At 35.3% G+C, this 18,046-nt stretch overlaps 1 protein-coding gene across 5 annotated transcripts in view; it reads right to left on the bottom strand.

The window, feature by feature from the left end:
* Nucleotides 1-18,046, bottom strand: part of LOC108968798 (G protein alpha o subunit) — a 102,417-nt gene that overhangs the window by 42,200 nt on the left and 42,171 nt on the right. For all 5 annotated transcript variants that reach the window (XM_018933054.1, XM_018933055.1, XM_018933053.1 and 2 more), the window contains 2 exons: nt 4,853-5,037; nt 1,577-1,737 (listed from right to left, as the gene is read on the bottom strand). In XM_018933054.1, coding sequence (XP_018788599.1) covers nt 1,577-1,737; nt 4,853-5,037 — 346 coding nt within the window. The remainder of the gene's footprint in view (nt 1-1,576; nt 1,738-4,852; nt 5,038-18,046) is intronic.

Below are 18,046 nucleotides of genomic sequence, written 5' to 3'. Positions count from 1 at the left end.
AAACTGAAAAAAATTCATGTACACAAAATTCCTATTGGCACTCGATAAAAGAGACTGTAGGACAATGACCGGAATACTAACTGGTCACTGCTGTCTGGTTGATAGATAGAAAGAGAAGCCTGCATGAAATGTCTAGAGCAAGGCACCAGGGAAACAACGAATCATCCGTGGTGCACTTGTCCTGAGGTATCGATAATGAGGACACCGAATCTGTTGAAATTCGCGTCAAGCGCAGGGATCCCCTTGGATCTAGTACTCCTAAATACATCTGGTATCGCAAAGGACCATTTCATTACCAGATTAATCTAACCTAACCTAAGTCGAGACGGCGGTACATGTAAAATGCCGAGTAGTGTCCATTATTGGCCACCAAATTAATATACCTTATGCCATAATCGGCCTTACAACCACAGTTAAAAGTCAATGAGTTGGCCGAGGGTTACAAGTGGTCTACGGTCTACGTACCTTGATTAGACTCTATTTCACGGTGCTGTATCTTAGGAAAGCCTTCAAGCTTACTGAATACAGCAGCTTTTTCTGGGAGGAAGTATTTGTAGTCAAAAAAGCGACTGAAATAGCTAACTAGCAGGAAACAACTTAAAGAAGATCGATATATATAATAAGTCGACAGACCGTAGCAATTAAGGCAATAATTTCAGATCGCATTACGAAAGAGAACTTCCTTAACAGGGCGGCAGTATGTGTAGTGGCTGCCGGAAAGCGGCTCCATATATACTTCATACGAGATCACAAAGGAGTTCCAGGCAAGGAAATAGCTGATGAGATTGCCCATTGTATTGGGCTTAAGAAAAACGAGATGGCAACCGATGCCGACTTTGTTAAGAAAATTTGGTATGGACACGACATGAAGCTCACTTTTGGTTGAATTAATACGTTAATAAACAAAATTTTGGAAGTTTGTGTGATGAGATGATCAACTGCACGGTATTGTTGAGACGCCGTTACATCCTAAAAAAGTGACTCTTCGTTGTGCTCTATGGGCGAAGGGGAGCATTGGTGCAAATATATTGAAAAATGAAGGCGGTCATATATAGCATAGATAGTTAAGAATTTTTCTTGCCCTAATTGGACAATGTTGAACTGAATCATCATAGGTGCCAAAAAGACGGCGCTGCAATCAATTTATTGAAGGAAACTTTTAGTGAGCACATCATCTTGCATCCGTGGACTATTTTTTATGTAAAATCACTTGTCTACGCAGATAAGGCGGCGACAGTTGACGACTTGGAAGAGCGTACGCGGCGCGTTATAGCTGACATACGGTCACGATTGCTGCAAAAAATGGTCTAAAATGGATATCGGTGGTCGAAAATTTGATATCTCGACTGAAATGAATTTGAGTCAGCCGTGGAAGAGACTTGCCAGAAATCTTTGTTAAACATCTTGTTTTAACACATCTTTATAATGAAGCTAAATTCTTGATCACAACTTTAAATTGTATACTCCAAAAACGAACCTTTACTAACGCATATATAATATTTGAATTAAATCAATAAGTCGGCTAGTTGTTGTATTTGTAAATCAAATTAAATGGTTATAAAAATAATGTACTCACTATTTAGCTGAATCATTCAATTGATATTCGTTGCTACGTGAGAAGCACTCTTGAACGCCAACTTCCTGCCACAATCGCTTCATGGCAGCCAAAAGCTCCTCTGAGAATGGTTCCGTGTCGTGCATGCGTTGGCAAACATCAAATACCATTTTTGCATCATTCTGAAAGCAATAAAGGAAATACATAAGAGCACGTTCACAAACCCACATATATACTTATATACATATATATTTATATACACGAACGTGAGTTTATTAATGTTCTTAGAAATAAGGATATGTATGCAGACTGGAGACGTATGTATCAACTGGCAAGACCTTAAAGCTGTGTAGATTAACTTTCTTATATACATACATACATACATATGAGATGTATGTGTAAGTATATGTTGGTTTGTATGTATGTTGGTCTGTTGGGATATTAAAACACGGCAAGCGGAATGTGAGAGTATGACAAACGGAAAATGTAATGGCAGCTGCAATTCGCAAAGGACATCGAATGTAATAACATCAACGCACTTCCACACACACACACATATGCTTAGTTGCCACAAAATGTTACCACGCATAAATACACCCATATATATATATATATATATATATATGTATGTGCCTGTGTATGTGCATTCGTTGTCACTCTCAACGCCACTTGCCACAAACAGCATCCCTAAAGCCATAACAATTAAGATATGCATACGTGTGGCTTGGTTTGGTTGTGTGTTTGAGCTGTGGCTGCACCAGTACAAACAAGCCACAACCTCAGCCCACATTTACACACTTCGACTTTGGCTCTTTAGCGTATTAACATATACATATACACACGTGGATATTTAACATAGACTCAGTTAAGATCACTGGTCCTGCGCGTCTACATGGTGAGCTGAAGCTTTTAAGCTCAATGAAGTAGAACAACGGGTTTATTGTGCTTTCAAAAATTTAGATTAACTAAGTTCTACGTTATATATCGTCTATAACTGGTTCATTTTCATTCCGTTATTATATATTATGACGAGTTCACGTAGCTCGTTTTTCAGTTTCGAAAATAGAAGTCATAGAGCCTCAAATATGATGAGCAAAAAGTCAGTTACGTCATCACGACATCGAATACTGATCTTTTGGAACAATTTTAATATTACCACTCTTCATACCAAAAGCATTAAGCAAAATGACTTGAGCCGATCCATAAAGGATATTGAGATTCGCTGCTGTCTCTGATGTCAACAAAAGTATTTTCTAACATAGTTTATTTAACTTTTTTAAGGTTATCTTCGTTAACAGAGTAGAAAAAGAAGAAAACGTTTTCGAAGACTTCACTACCGGCTCTAATGCTTTCTTTTTTCTTTATTGACGTAGACACCGTTTACGCGGTTTTGGCTAAGTTTACAACAACGTCCAGTCGTTCTTTCTTTTCGTTGTTTGGCGCAAATTGGAGTTTCCAAGTGTAGCCATGTTCATCTCCACCTGGTTTTTCCAAAGTGGAGTTTTTCCTCTGCTTTCCCCGTCGGGTTCTGCGTCGAATACTTTCAGAGCATCCATTTGGACGACATGACCTAGCCTGCGTAGTCGCTCTCTCTTAAAGCGCTGTACTATGTCAATGTCGTCGTATTACTCGTATACCTCACCTTTCCATCGAATGTGGTGTTGTCATCCACTATGTCTCTGCACCATATAGTTGGACGAGGATGATGAGTGACTCATAGAATTTGGTATTTGTTCATCGAGAGAGACTTTACTTCTCAATTGCCTATTCAGTCCGAAGTAGCACCTGTTGGCAAGGAATATCGCGTTGGATTTCGAGGCTGACGTTGTTGTTGGTGTTGATGCTGGTTCCAAAATAGAATTTGAATTTTTCCAAACCGAATAGTCAAATATTATTTTTCTAGACATTTTGTACAATTCTAACATTGAGTTGATTCTGCGCCCTTCGCAGCAACTCGGACTAACATATGGAACGACTTGGCACATTTTACGTCAGGATAGCGCAAAAAATACAGCTAGTGCAAAAACTGAAGCCGTTCGACTTTCACAAGCGACATCGATCCGCTCTATGGGCTTTTAAAAAGTTCCTAGAAGATCCGTCGTTTTCGAGCCCAATTTTGTTCAGCCATTAGGTCTTTTTCTGGCTCATTGGGTGTGCAAGCAAGCAAAATTGCCGCATTTGGAACAAAGAGCAACCTGAAGAGATACAAGAGCTGCCATTGCATTCAGAAAAAACAACGCTTTGATATAGTTTGTGGATCGGAGGAATCATGGGACCATATTTATTCAAAAATTATGCCGGCGACCTTTCGTTTCAACAAGACGGCGCCACTTCTCACATATCGCATCAATATACGGATTTATTGAGATAACAGTTTGGTGAGCAGATAAATTCACGTTTTGGGTCGGTCGATTGGTCACTAAGATCGTGTGATATCACATCATTAGTTTTTTGTCCTGTGGGGAAGTCTAAGATGTTAGCGGACAATCCAGCTTTGATTCAGGTCTTGGAGCAAAATATCACTCGTCTCATTCGACATATACCAGTCGAAATGCTCGAACGAGTCATCGAAAATTGGACTCAACGGATGGGCCATCTGAAACGTAGCCGCGGACAACATTTGCAAGAGATACTCTTCAAAAAATAAATGCCAAAGAATGTTCTATTAATAAACATTTCTCATGAAATTCGAAGTTACTATATTTTCTCTTTAAAAAGTTTGATAATCTTGAAGTGGATCACCCTTCATTAGGCTATTTTGCTTTTCTATTACCGAAAGAGAACACGATAAATGCTAGTTAATAACATCTGATCTTTTTATTGCCCAACTAAAGTCTGATAGGCGTTGTAAATGTCGGAGTACTACTCAGTCAGCTTTGAAGTTATATAATGAACATTGAATGGCACTAGACCAAGTTTAATGTGGTTACCAGTAATGCGACACAAAAACCTTGAGCATTTGACAGAATTTGCCTGAGAGGCTTAGACGTTTGTGTCAGAAAGTCGACAGAACCACTAGGGGCAAATAGAAATATAAAACATACTTCTTATATAGTACATTTTAAATAGGAACAGAACCTGATTCTACTTCAAAGCAAATCAATTAATGCAAAATATGTGAAGGATTTGAGTTCATACAGGTTGTGTATGCGGCTTGTGTCGCTTGTGCGTCTTATTTGAATGGTGTTTGAATATGTTCGGAAAGCTGTTTATTGGTAACAATTTATTGAAAATCATAACGGCACGCTGTACGAGCTAAAAATTTGCATTTTCTTTACTATAAGTTACTGCACTTACCTCCCGTTCATTATTGTGATACGCAATACCGAGTATTGGCATCGCTCTAAGTATTGCAACTAATGATTGTATTGTGTTGCTGTATACAACCGGCCGATATTGTTTGAAATCCTCTGGGGTGAACCCGCTTTCGTGGATAATTTTCATTTGTTTGACAATTGTGCTTTTACCCGATTCACCAGCACCTGAAAGATAAGAAAAAAAAAGGGTAAAACATTAAGATAACAACTTAATACGTGTTTCTTTGTGTTTAAATGTTTTCGAGAAAACCCTGTATATCATGGCAAAAATGATAAAACACTTTATAGGACTATACTTCTGCTTAAAACGTCAATTAACTATGCCGAACTCATTTTCGACCAAAGACAATCACAATCCGTTGGTTCGGAGCAGTACTTAGCGTTGTTCAAGCATAATACATCTGAGTTTTAGCGTCGATAAGTGAAAATGGATGAAAGGGGCGCGATCCTTTCACTCAGAGTGAACTGCACACGATGAACCGGCTGCAAGGCATGGAAAAACACAACAGTCGGCTGGCAAGGTTTTGGGGTCTGTATTATGGGATTGGTATGGAATAATTAGCACTCACAACCTTGAAGAAATGAGCGCCATCAACATCGACTATTACATCGAAGGACGATATCGCCGAAATACGGCCGCATCTGAAGCAAACGCAAAATATTTAACTATTCATCAATATTTATTTTGTCGTCTTCAGCGTAGTTCCCACAGTAATACACTTTTGCAAACGATTTTCTAGCCTCTGAAATAGTTTTCATAAGCCTTTTTTGGGAGGAACTTCAGCTCTTCAGCGAATTTTGTTTCATCGTTTTGATCGACTGAAAACGGGTTCCACGGAGGGGAAAAAAAAAAAAAAAAAAAAAAAAAAAAAAAAAAAAAAAAAAAAAAAAAAAAAAAAAAAAAAAAAAAAAAAAAAAAAAAAATCACACGGAGACAAATCTTGTGAATATGGTGGGTAATCGATGGTATTTATTGCGTTTTTGGCTTTAAATTCGGTCACAATCGTGGCTCGATGCGAGGGTGCGTTATCATCTTGTAAAATTCATGGATTGTTATTCCATCTATCCTTCCGGAACAAATTCGTGATGCACCAAACCACGAATATCGAAAAAACAATAAGCATTACCTTAATTTTTGAGCGGCTTTGGTGTGATCTTTTTGGTTTCGGCACATTTTTTCACCCTCCATTTCGATGACTGTTGACTTGTTTGTATGACAAACTCATAAACTTCATCGCCAGTATTAAAGCTCACCATGAATGTGTGATCGAAATTCGCACAAACAAATGTGTCTAAAGAGATCTGTTTGCGGTAGTCTTTAGGAAATAAAAATTCAGCTTTGTTGGGATGTACTCTCTTGACATATTTGTTACTATTTTTCTAACATTTGCCTGTCGATTTTCAAGAACCATATCCTTCACTTTCTTAATATTTTCATCTGGCTGAAGAGGTCGGAGCTCAGAACGACGGATTACCGAAAAAACACGATTCCGCTTTATAACTCATTAATTATTATGCAGATTGATAAATAATTTGTTTGTTGCAACAACACTATCGCGTCCACTCATATCAATAAATCGCTCATCATATACTCATCACATAATTATCACAACAAATTAACCGTACATCAAGCAGCAAGCAGTCAATGCAATTTTTATGGACGCTTAAATGCACTAATTATGCATTGATAATAATGTTTTCCCTTTCAAATAGCCAAGTACCCAGCGCGAATACGGATACTATACAAATATGCTCGAGTACAAACACTTGAGTTCGTGTTGTCGATTGGCAACACATGCGAGATGCGGTTGCGTATTTGTGTGGCTTTATGTGTGTGTGTGTGTGTCTGTAATGTGTAGAATCTTTCACAAATAGCAAAGATAAAACGTCATTGTGGTGGCAAAGTGCATGAAACAGAACCACAAAGGAAAAATTAAACAAAAAACAACAACAATAAAACACATAAAAACTTTATATGCAGACATACATATATAAACATATATACACTTATGCACATACACAGTGCTCTGTACATACTTACATAGATACTTAGTGCGCTTTCACGTAAAAAGAATGCCAGTGAAACTACTAACTAAACAATGGATTTATTGTTAGCATATACACATATACATGTGTGTGTGTGTATGAGTATTTATTATCACAATGCCACCAGTATAAGTCTTTGGCCATGCATTTATAAGTCAGTCCTGCTACTGTTGCTGACACTGGCGGCGCTGATGGCAAATTGTGATCTTGAAGATGTCAGCAATTAGTTGCGTTGATGACTAAAATCATTGCACATATGTATGTACATACATACAAACACAAGTAAYATATAAAGACATCTTCAATTTACATTTTGGCAGATAAAACTAATAGAGATGTTTTTATTGTAATGGAACTGTATTTATTATGACGCTGTGCATTGTGACGATGATTTGACGAAAGCTCACTTAGGGAATAGTTAAGAGTGGATAGCGATATTTAGATATGCAAAAGTACACATTTATCGAAAAAATACAACAAAATTGAATAAACCACAGCAATGAAATATTTCGCGATAACTTATTCAACCTATATGCATACATATATAAAAAAAAAAATAAAATAAAAAAAAAAAAAAAAAAAAAAAAAAAAAAAAAAAAAAAAAAAAAAAAAAAAAAAAAAAAAAAAAAAATATATATAATAAAAATAAAACAAGAAAAAACGTTTACTGGAGCTATAACACTCTTTACAAATAAAAGTTTTCGTACAAGAACTTGATTTTGATAGTTCAGTTTGTATGGCAGTTATATGCTATAGGGGTCCGATCTAGAAAATTTCTTCGAATATTGTACTGCTGCTTTGGACAATAATTCATGCCAAATTTTGTGAAGATATTTCAACAAATAAAATAGCTTTCCACACAAGAACTTGATTTTGATAGTTCAGTTTGTATGGCAGCTATATGCTATTGTGGTCCGATATCGGCGATTCCAACGAATGAACAGCATTCTGAGGAGAAAAGAACGTGTGGAAAATTTCAGAACGATATCTCAAAAACTGATAGACTAGCTCGACGCGCTGATCGTTTATATGAGTGTTTAGAAACTTCGTGGTACACTTAAGGGGGGAGCCTGCTTTAGAAGCTTCAAAAAATCGATTATTTTATTTAGTTTAAATCTCTTTAAAAATTACTTAAGAATATGTCCCCGAAGGTTTAGATGAGAATTCGAAATATTTTCGAAGCTAGATGGGAAATAGTGACCGAGCAACTAGCAGATATATATGAGCGATTGGGCAGAAAACGAAAACTTTGACGCGCGATTTCTCGGTTTTTCATTTTTACGACTATTCTTAATTGGCGGGCAGGATAGAAAAAAATAAACTAAACGTCGCATTAAATTGGGGCAGAGTTTGTTATCTTTGTCATTAAATTATCTTCTATTTAAAAAACAAGTACAAAGTAAAAYTTTTTTAGTCAAAAAATACTTTTTTTTTTTTAATTTTTAAAACTTTTGTAAAATTTTATACTGTTTTGGAATTTTTTTAGTTTAACTAGAAGATGAATTATTAAAAAATATGAATCGCTTTGAATTTTTTGTTTCCGATAGAAATTGCGACGTGCATCCAGCACGCCGTTCGATAACTGCACATGCGAGATGCATCGGGAAATTGTTTCCCAAAGTCAGAGTATCAAGAATTTCGTATCCAAAAAAATTGCGAATGATGTTTAAATATATAACTATAAACCCAAGAAATTTGGCCTTAATCACTTATTTCTTTCCCGCCCGAAAAAGTCCTCAAAAAATAGATTTTTTTAAGCCTCTAAAGCAGGCTCCCCATTAATATATCCTGTTCAAGGTATCATAATAACAAAGAAAAAATAAAATAAAATAAATATAGATAGAAATAGCGATAGACATTTTAGATCATCAGTATCTCAATATTATAAAAACAAAACAAAATATAATAAAATATAACTAAATGTAATTAAAAAAAAATTAGAAACAAATTTTTTCCTACAAAAAAATAAAAAAATAAAGAACACAAAACGCACTCGTGGCACAAATTGATTTGCTGCACAGAATGATGCGTGCGTGTCCTGTTGAAAAGCATTTCCAATACACACCATAAATTTCTTGCTCAGTATTGCTTCCCTTTATTTTCTAGGAAATCGATTTGAAAACTTTTCTAAATGTATTACGTATAACCGAGAACACGCAACACATTGTTATTATGAATTTATTTTTGAATGCAACCCTTTAACGAAACTCATGTGAAATGAGTAAGTGTAATAAATAAACAGAGTAAGCGAGAAAGATACTCACACTCATACTCACAGACACATATATACACAATCAAAGGTGCTTCAACGGCGGCCCAGGGTTCATATGGATCATGTAAACATGCAGTTAGACACACACACACACATATGATCATTTGTATATTTCTATGTTTATCTTATGGAAGTCAGCGCCAGCTACAAAAACTAGGCACTAGAGTGACGTTCGAGTGGGTGGCGTATGAATTTTTGAACTTTCGGAAAATGCACTCACTTGCCAACGTATTGACATGCGTTGGTGGTGAGAGATGCAAGAATTTACTATCAATTTAGATAGAATTCTACAATAATAATACTAGAGATACTAGCGCTGCAGCGCAATTATTTTTTCAATTTAAGGCATTCACATAGCTTCTACATATACATAGGTATAACGGTATAAGTTCATTATATTACCGATGCAAATATCTAGTTGCCGATAGCTGTAGTCTTAAGCTGTATAGTCGAAGAGACCAGCTTATCTTCTCAAACTCCGACTCCGACTTCTTCCTTGTTAACTGCTACGTGTGTCACCTCACTGCTAACGCCTTCGAGCGTATCCGAAACGACTGTCAGTTAAAAAAACCGAAATAAGCAAACCGCGCCTAAATGTAGGCAAGCGTTTGTTCAATTTAATGATTCGATTCATGTACCTACTTCCCGATAATCCGATTTTTGGTTTACTAATCAAGTATTGGAAAGGACTGCCAGTTAAAAATCCGATATAAGTAATGACGACTCTTTGCCAGCATTCATTTTTGATGTATTTACGTGTTTGGTTGAAAATTTCTGAATTTAAATTTAAGCCAATAGATGGCGCTGAAGTCAATATTTCATATTTTTCAACAGTTACTCTTCAAATTTCTAATAAAATGCGTTTTTTACTTGAGATATGGTGGGCTTTATTTTATATATTTCGAAAAATTTACTCAAATGGCCACTATTTTGATGTTATTAGTTCGAAAGTGATATGAATTAGTATTTCATCTCCTTTCAATTTTCGAGATTTAACAAATCTAATGAAACGTTCCTGGTCTACCATAAAATTTTTAATTTTTTTTTTGGCAAAATGCATTTTTTTATTCAACATATTTAGTTCCTTTAAAGGGTAATACACTGATTATAGCGACCATCCAACTTTTCAACACTCGCTGGGGGGGCAGATCTGGAGAATGAGGTGCCTGCGGAAGCAATTCGAAGCCCAATTCAGGGATTTTTGCCATCGTTTTCAATGACTTGTGACTTCCCAAAATAAAGACGCTATAACCTTGCCAGCAGACTGTTGCGTTTTTGCACGTTTTGGAGTGGGTTCATCGTGTGCAAATCTATTTATCCAATCGGAGGACTGTTGATTGGACTTCGGAGTAGGGTGATGGAGCCACGTTTTGTATATCAATCCTTGATGGTTGATATTCCTGCGGCAGTGTCCACTAACAAGTTTTTACATTCATTTTATTTTTTCCTTTCAAAAAGCAATATTTTAGCAACACGCGAAATTCCTTTTTATCCATTTTTTTTCACAATAAAAAAAGTTGCTTCACTCAAAATGATATAAATGACAAACTAATGATTCGACAGCTGTCAACATAATGCATGTGCCTTTTGAAGGTTAAGTTGAACGAAAAATCAGATTAATTTAGTTCTAGTAGCGCCCCGGGCCGGCGACTTTTCAATTGACCTTTTATCTGTCTTATTTGCCAAAGTTCAGAATTATCAAAGACGTGCGTTTAGTTTGACAGCTATCCTTCAAGTAATCCATATACCTCAGAAAAAAAAACACGCTATATATGTAAGTACATGAGTATGTATATCGGGTACATTAGCAAATACAAATGCAAAAACTTTTCAAACGTCAAATCTAATATTCCAGACAGGTTTATTGCCACGAATTATGTTTACATTAGGCATATAAATAACTTTACGGGTGCGCGTACTCAGATGAGCTCAATACCTAAGACTCTATACTATAATAACTAAATTCTATAAGCACGATAGTTTCGCAATCATGTTGATATGCACTCATCTGTCCAAGTTTAAAATTTTCTACAATTTGCGGGCTCTTAAATTTTGGCATTTACGCAAATCTATTTGTGTACATTATCAAAATTAAGCATAAATAAATTATTTTGCGATTACTCATACACCAGTATTCGGGTATAAATTTGACGACTGAATAGAAGTGAAAAGCCTTGTTTGAAAGCCAGAAAATATTTACAAGGGAATTCTGCAACAGGTCATTGCAAAGAACGCTGCCTAATCCACTGGGTGTGTCGACAACCAAGTGTTTTGGAGTAGCATTTCTTCAACAATATCCACTTTTTCCTTCAGACACCACCAAGCCGTAGGTTTGTTGAGGCTGCGGCGAGGTAAGCTAGTCGAGGTTAAATGATATCAAACAGCCAAGAGGGATCAAATGTCCGACAATGCTAATTACACCTTCAATATTTCTGTGGAACACTTGCTTGAATTATTTATGAAAGATGAAGGATTCTTAAGACCGTTATAAAGGAATAACGAAAACTATGAAAAAGTTCCAAAAGAGGAGCCTAAAACTGTATTGGATCAAAATTACAATATTAGAACTCAGTGAACTAAAATCGTTTATGGGTAATAATACATTTGAACGGTCTAATGAAATTGTTTGCCAAACCTTGGAAAGTTTTTGTTTACTGCCGATGAATACATCTCTTAAGTTTTGATACCAAATCAACTATAGAGTTTAGCGCAACACTATTGAGTTATTATGGTATCTGAAAATGATACGGTTCGGTCAAACCCCTGAAAGTTCTCAATAAATGTGGAAAAGTTCGGTTAAAACCCTAAAAGTTCTCAACAGATGTGGAAAACCACAACGAAAGAACTCAAGTATCCAGTTTTAGAAGCTGTGGCTTCTAAACCAGTCATAGTTGATCTGAAACTTCCTCGCTTTTGGGACCTTAGGATATGAAACAAAAACGGTATTGCTTGCGGTCTGTTTTCAGATAGAAGTTCTCTCTTTGCCATGTGATGGAGTGGATGACAAAACATAAGAAATCCCTAACATTTTGTTTTATAGGAATGAAACTGCTAAGTTATCAAAAAGCAAGTCTACCAAACTTTTCGGACGATTCGATATTGACAAGATTTCTCAGAGATCTAGAAGGCGCTAGAGTGAAAAGGAGATTGTTAAGCAACTTAGAAGAACTATAATACCAATATGTTCCTAATGATAGTGAAAACACTGGCGATTTTGCGGATTTTTTTTAAGTTAAACATATGACATTCAAAATGAGAAAGTGTTCAAGGCGAATCCTATTCAATATGTATGTTTTCTTCTTTTTTTATGCATATCAACATATATAAAAATTATGTGTAAGGTTTTGTCCGGGGTAAGCTCCTAAACTACTGAACGTATTATGTAGTCTCCAATCAACAGACGTAACTATGCATTCCTCGGTCGCATGCCTTCTGATGTGAATATATATTTATGTATGTGTGTGTAGAGAAATAACTGCAGATGTGTGTTCCAAATATTGATATGGCCAAAAATTACTGAACATTGTATAGAGTTCGTTGTTAGCTGAGAAAATTTAATTGAATGAAATGTAAACAAAAAGTGCGATGAGCTCAACCATAGCGCGCCGGAGGAAAATTTGTATGCGGCAGGGCGCGGTTAGCGGTAAGATAAGGCGAAGTACGCAAAGTAAGCTAAGCTACAATCAACAAAATATGTGTATGTATGTATATGTGTGTAAGTGTGTATGTAAATAATAATAAGTAGTAATGGAAAGGTGATGGCAGCGCGATTCGTGCGGATAAAGTGTGGAGAATGCGTTGCGCTGGCAACGACGACGACGTATAGCGGCTACGCCTTTTGCCAACGTCAAGAACAATAAACGCTTAGAAAATGTATAATTGAACGCGTGTGCCTATATTTAGTTATTAAAGAAGCATTTAAACATAAACACACATACATACATACAAGATTATGAATATGAGTTTTTCTCTGTAGGGGATACTGTGTAGATAAGTGGATAGCTTCGCCATCCGAAAAAAGAAAAGTGGCAGCACACGAAAACAGAAAAATATGAAATCAAAACATTTATAAAAAAAAAATTAAATAAATTAAAATAATTAAATTTGATGTAAAAAAAATTAACTAAATAAAAAATTGGAAAACAAAAAATTTATTAAAGAAGGTAAAAATTAAATATCACAGCATCAAATATATATAGTATATTTATTGCATATAAAAAATTTTTAACAAAGAAAAAATAATTACTTCAGCTGCACTGAAGCGCGAATATCGTTCACAGGTGCATTTCTTAGAAGTTAACAAAGGCCTATAAAAAGATATTTATATTGATTTTTGGTTGGTTTGTAAGGCAGCTATTCGTTATAGTGGTCCGATCCGAACCATATATTCGAATATATTGTAAACTAGCCTTGGACAATTATTCGTGTCAAATTTCGTGAAGATATCTCGTAAAATAAAAAAAAATCCATTCAAGGACTTGATTCTGTTCGCACAATTTGTATGGCCGCCATACGCTATAGTTGTCAGATCTGATCAATATATTCGGAGCTGGTAGCCAGGCCTTGGACATTCATCCGTGCTAAATTTCGTGACGATATCTCGTATAATAAAAAAATGTTCCATACAAGGAATTGATTCTGATCGATCAGTTTGTATGGCAGCCATTTGCTATAGTAGTCCGATCTTAACAATATGTTCAGATATTGTAGCGTGGTCTTGAAGAATATGCTACGTCACATTTCGAGACGATATCACGTAAAATAAAAAAGTTTTCCATACAAGGAATTGATTCTGATCGCTAAATTTGTAGGGCAGCCATACGCTATAGTTGTCAGATCTGATCAATATATTCGGAGCTGGTAACCAGGCCTTGGACATTAATCCGTGTCAAATTTCGTGAAGATATCTCGTAAAATAAAAAAGGTTTCCATACAAGGAATTGATTCTGATCGATCAGTTCGTATGATAGCTAAATACTGTAGTGGTCCGATAATGGCGGTTCGGACAAATGAGCAGCTTATTGCAGAGAGAAGGACGAATCAAAGATTTTAGAAATGTATCTCAAAATACTCTGATCAATATCTATATGATTATTGTATAGCGTTTCCTCCCGGGACAAGCTTAAAATACCCAGTTCAGTGCAATAAGCAAATAAAAACTCTCCGATTTAATTTCACATTTTCTGGCGATGAAAAGATTTGCACCAAGTTTTTTCTACAACAATGCAAATTCTAATTTACAGAGTTTAAATTTAATGCAAGTAAAAATATTAGCTTATATAAGCTCCACGTCGCGGTGGCGAGCAAAGTTCATTCGGAACACTTTTCTTTATAAACAAAACGCCTGCACACTGTGCACTGGCTAACTGACGGGTTGGCAGGGCCCGCTGTCCATTGTTGGCTGTCTAATTTCAGTAAATTACAGTTCGAAGCATTAATATAACTTTTAAGCGAATTGTTTTGATTGTCCGTACGTGGAAAATGCGAAAATTTGCATAATCAGTTGCTGTAAATTAAGTGCGAAAATGCATTTTTCTTAATATGCAATTAACCTGGATTACGAAAGTGCATTGTACATACATATGTATATATGCATGTATGTATATGTATATTTTATGTTGTTATTTTAAATGGCGGAAGCTTGTCGCTCTCACTCGTGTATATATATACTCGTATTAAGTTAAAAAATTGTAAATGTGTAAGTGTTTTCGAAGGCAATATAATATTCAATATATTTCAGAGCACAAACTGGTGCTTTTTTTAATAACTTTGTTTTTTGATAGATCAGCTGTAAGTCGGGTCCAGCTGTAATATTATATTTGTTCAGTATTGTTTGACATTTCATCTTGGAAAGACTTATGCCTGAACAGTGTTTATAAACTGTTCAAATTTATTACGAAAGTTCATCTTCTGTGAAGAGTTTGCTTCGCGCGTTTCACTCAACTTATGGTCAACATAATCGACCTACTGAGCTTACTGTTCGTCATCTTGAGACCCAGCATTCATTATTGGATAAAGTTCAGCGCAATAGACCATGGCCAACACGCAGTGAATAAAATATTGGGTAGTCGAAAAAGTATTTTCGCATTTGCTCGGTAGATGTCGTTGCAGTCCTATATCTCCAGTACTACCAATCACATTGGGTCATAGCATATTGTGTTGGAAAGGTGAAATTTTAAGCTTCATTCAAAAAAAAAAAAAAAATATTAAATTCGAGGAAGTTGAAAAAAGTTGCAGCTATTCAAAAATGAGTGAAAATAATGAAAAAAATTCGCTTTATTTTGAAATTTTTATATCAAAAAGCGAGGAATGCCACGCAAGCCACCAATGAAATTTGTGAAGTCTACGAAGACAATGCCAGGACCGTCGCATAAGCAGTCATGACACTACAAAGAAGCTTGATGTTTGGTTACCACATGAATTTGCTGTGAAAAATTTAATGGACCGAACTAACATTTGCAATTTTTTGCTGAAACGAAATTAAATCGAAACATTTGTGAAGCTAATGGTAACAAGAGATGTAAAGTGGATCGAATACGACAATAATGTGCAAAAAGGTCATGGACCAAGCGTGGTGAACTTCAACAAATGGTCGCAAAGCCAGAATTGACGCCTCGAAAGGTTATGCTGAATGTTTGGTGTAATTAGAAAGGAATCATCCACTATGAGCTGCTCCAGCCTGCTCGAACGATTGATTCTACATTTCACTGTCAACAACTGATGAGAATGAAGTAAGCAATCGAAAAACGGTCAGAACTGATCAACAGAAAGGGCTTCGGCTTCCAAGAGGACAATGCTAGATCACACACAACTTTGATGACTCGGCAAAAACTGGGGGAGTTTGGATGGCAAGTTTTGATGCATCCAAAATATCGCCCTGACCATGCACCATCGCACTACTATTTCTTTAGCTCTATGCAGAACGTCCTTAATGGAGTAAAGTTGGCTTCAAGAGAAACCTGTGAAAGTTACTTGTCGCAGTTTTTCGCCGTGAAACCGGTAAAGTTTTACTGTAGTGAAAGATCGACTAAATAGTACATATTTGATTAATTAAAGTTCATTATAAAAAAATAAAATAAGTTGAAGTTTGCTTAGAAATACGAAAAACTACTAATATTCGACAGAATAGACCACGTCCAGCACGCAGTTAGGCCTTGGAGCAAAACATTACGTTTGTCATTCACCAGTTACCAGTCGAAAAGTGATAATCTTCCAGAAAAATAAATGTTCTTTCGAACGATAAAAAGCATTACTCTTTAAATATGAAATAACTGTATTTTTTCTTTAAAGAAGTAGGGAACATCAAGATAGATCACCCTTTATAATTAAATTTATAGCAAAGATTACACGATTTCTGTTTTATAACCTAATAACCGCTGCTTTGCTCCCCAAAGTAGGCTACATTAAATATATGTGCGAGTAGATATTATTATTATTGTTATTATTATTTGACACAACAACAAAGCACTTAATTATTAAAGTGCGTAAATTTAATAAATATGAAATTTGTTTTTCTATTTAATATTTTTTTCTTTCCTTTATTTCAACGCTTCGACGCTACGCACCCACGCAACAATGGCAAATATTCAATTTGTCTTCGTATCTATAATTAATTACATCACACTCGTACTTTTGCTTGTCGACCGCATGAATATTCAAGCATGCAATCAAATTTACAAAGCAACTTTTCAACGAAAACCGGAAGTTGAGCAAAAAACACGAAAGCAAACTGAAATAAATAAAATTCATGCGTAAATAAATAAATTCCTTATCCGTTGCCTGCCTGCAAGTGATATGTGTGTGTGTGTGTGTGTACTTATTTGCATGATTACAAAATGACTTGTTGTTGTTTACGCCGTATGACTCATGACCTCTTTTAATAGTAGGCGTGCGCTTATATGCAAAACTCCCACATATAGACAATGGCACTTCAACTTTCATGCGCCGATTCATTTGTGTGGGTCTTCTGTATGTGTGTGTGTGTGTGTGTGCGAAATTGTTTATTTGTGTGTGGTTTGCATATCGATACTAAACTTTTCAGCATTATCAACTACTACTTAATGGATAATTATTCGCACTTAAACTCGAAAATCGTTCATCATGCACTTATCAAGCGATGAAGCTAGCGGGGCACCTGGGCGTATGACTAATATTTGTACTAGGCTCATTTTGGAGTAAGTAATTAAGGGTGTTGGGTTCGATTATGTTTTTATTATTTGTAAAAATTAATTCGCAGAATAATGTTATATGCATATGTTAGATAGTTTTGCATATTACTTAGTTTAGTTTTAATAAAGTTTTCGCAGAGACAAATTGGTTTTTCACAAAACAAAAAAAAAAAAAAAAAAAAAAAAAAAAAAAAAAAAAAAAAAAAAAAAAAAAAAAAAATGAAAAGCGATATATCATTTGTTTTTTTTTGTAGCCAGAATACAAGAAATTTGTCATATAAATACAATTTTTTTAAGCTACAAATGACTTTTAGAACTATGAAATGCGAATCAAATGCGAAATCCTAGCTTCAGAAGATTTTAGTTATTGATACAGGATTCGGTGCAATTCAATCTTCGAATAGTTTTTTTTAATAACTTTGGCATACAGAAAATCAGCACATTTTTTACCTCTATTAATATTAAATTTATCTATCTTTACATATCATTTAGGTTTATATAGAAGAGATAAAGAGTGATCCATTTGAGGCTTCTTATTTTTTAAAAGAAAAAAAGAAATAATAATAATATATATGTACATATATTCATATTTCATATGGGGAATGTTGATCATAATTCGAAAGAACTTTCTTTTTGGCATTTATTTTTTGAACATTATCTCTTTCAAGTGTTGGCTGTGGCGACGTCT

Source organism: Bactrocera latifrons, unplaced genomic scaffold (assembly GCF_001853355.1).
Source record: "Bactrocera latifrons isolate USDA-ARS-PBARC rearing strain unplaced genomic scaffold, ASM185335v1 scaffold_23, whole genome shotgun sequence".
Lineage (NCBI taxonomy): Eukaryota > Metazoa > Arthropoda > Insecta > Diptera > Tephritidae > Bactrocera > Bactrocera latifrons.
Note: the sequence above shows the minus strand (reverse complement) of the source record. Positions and strands in the feature narration are given on the sequence as shown.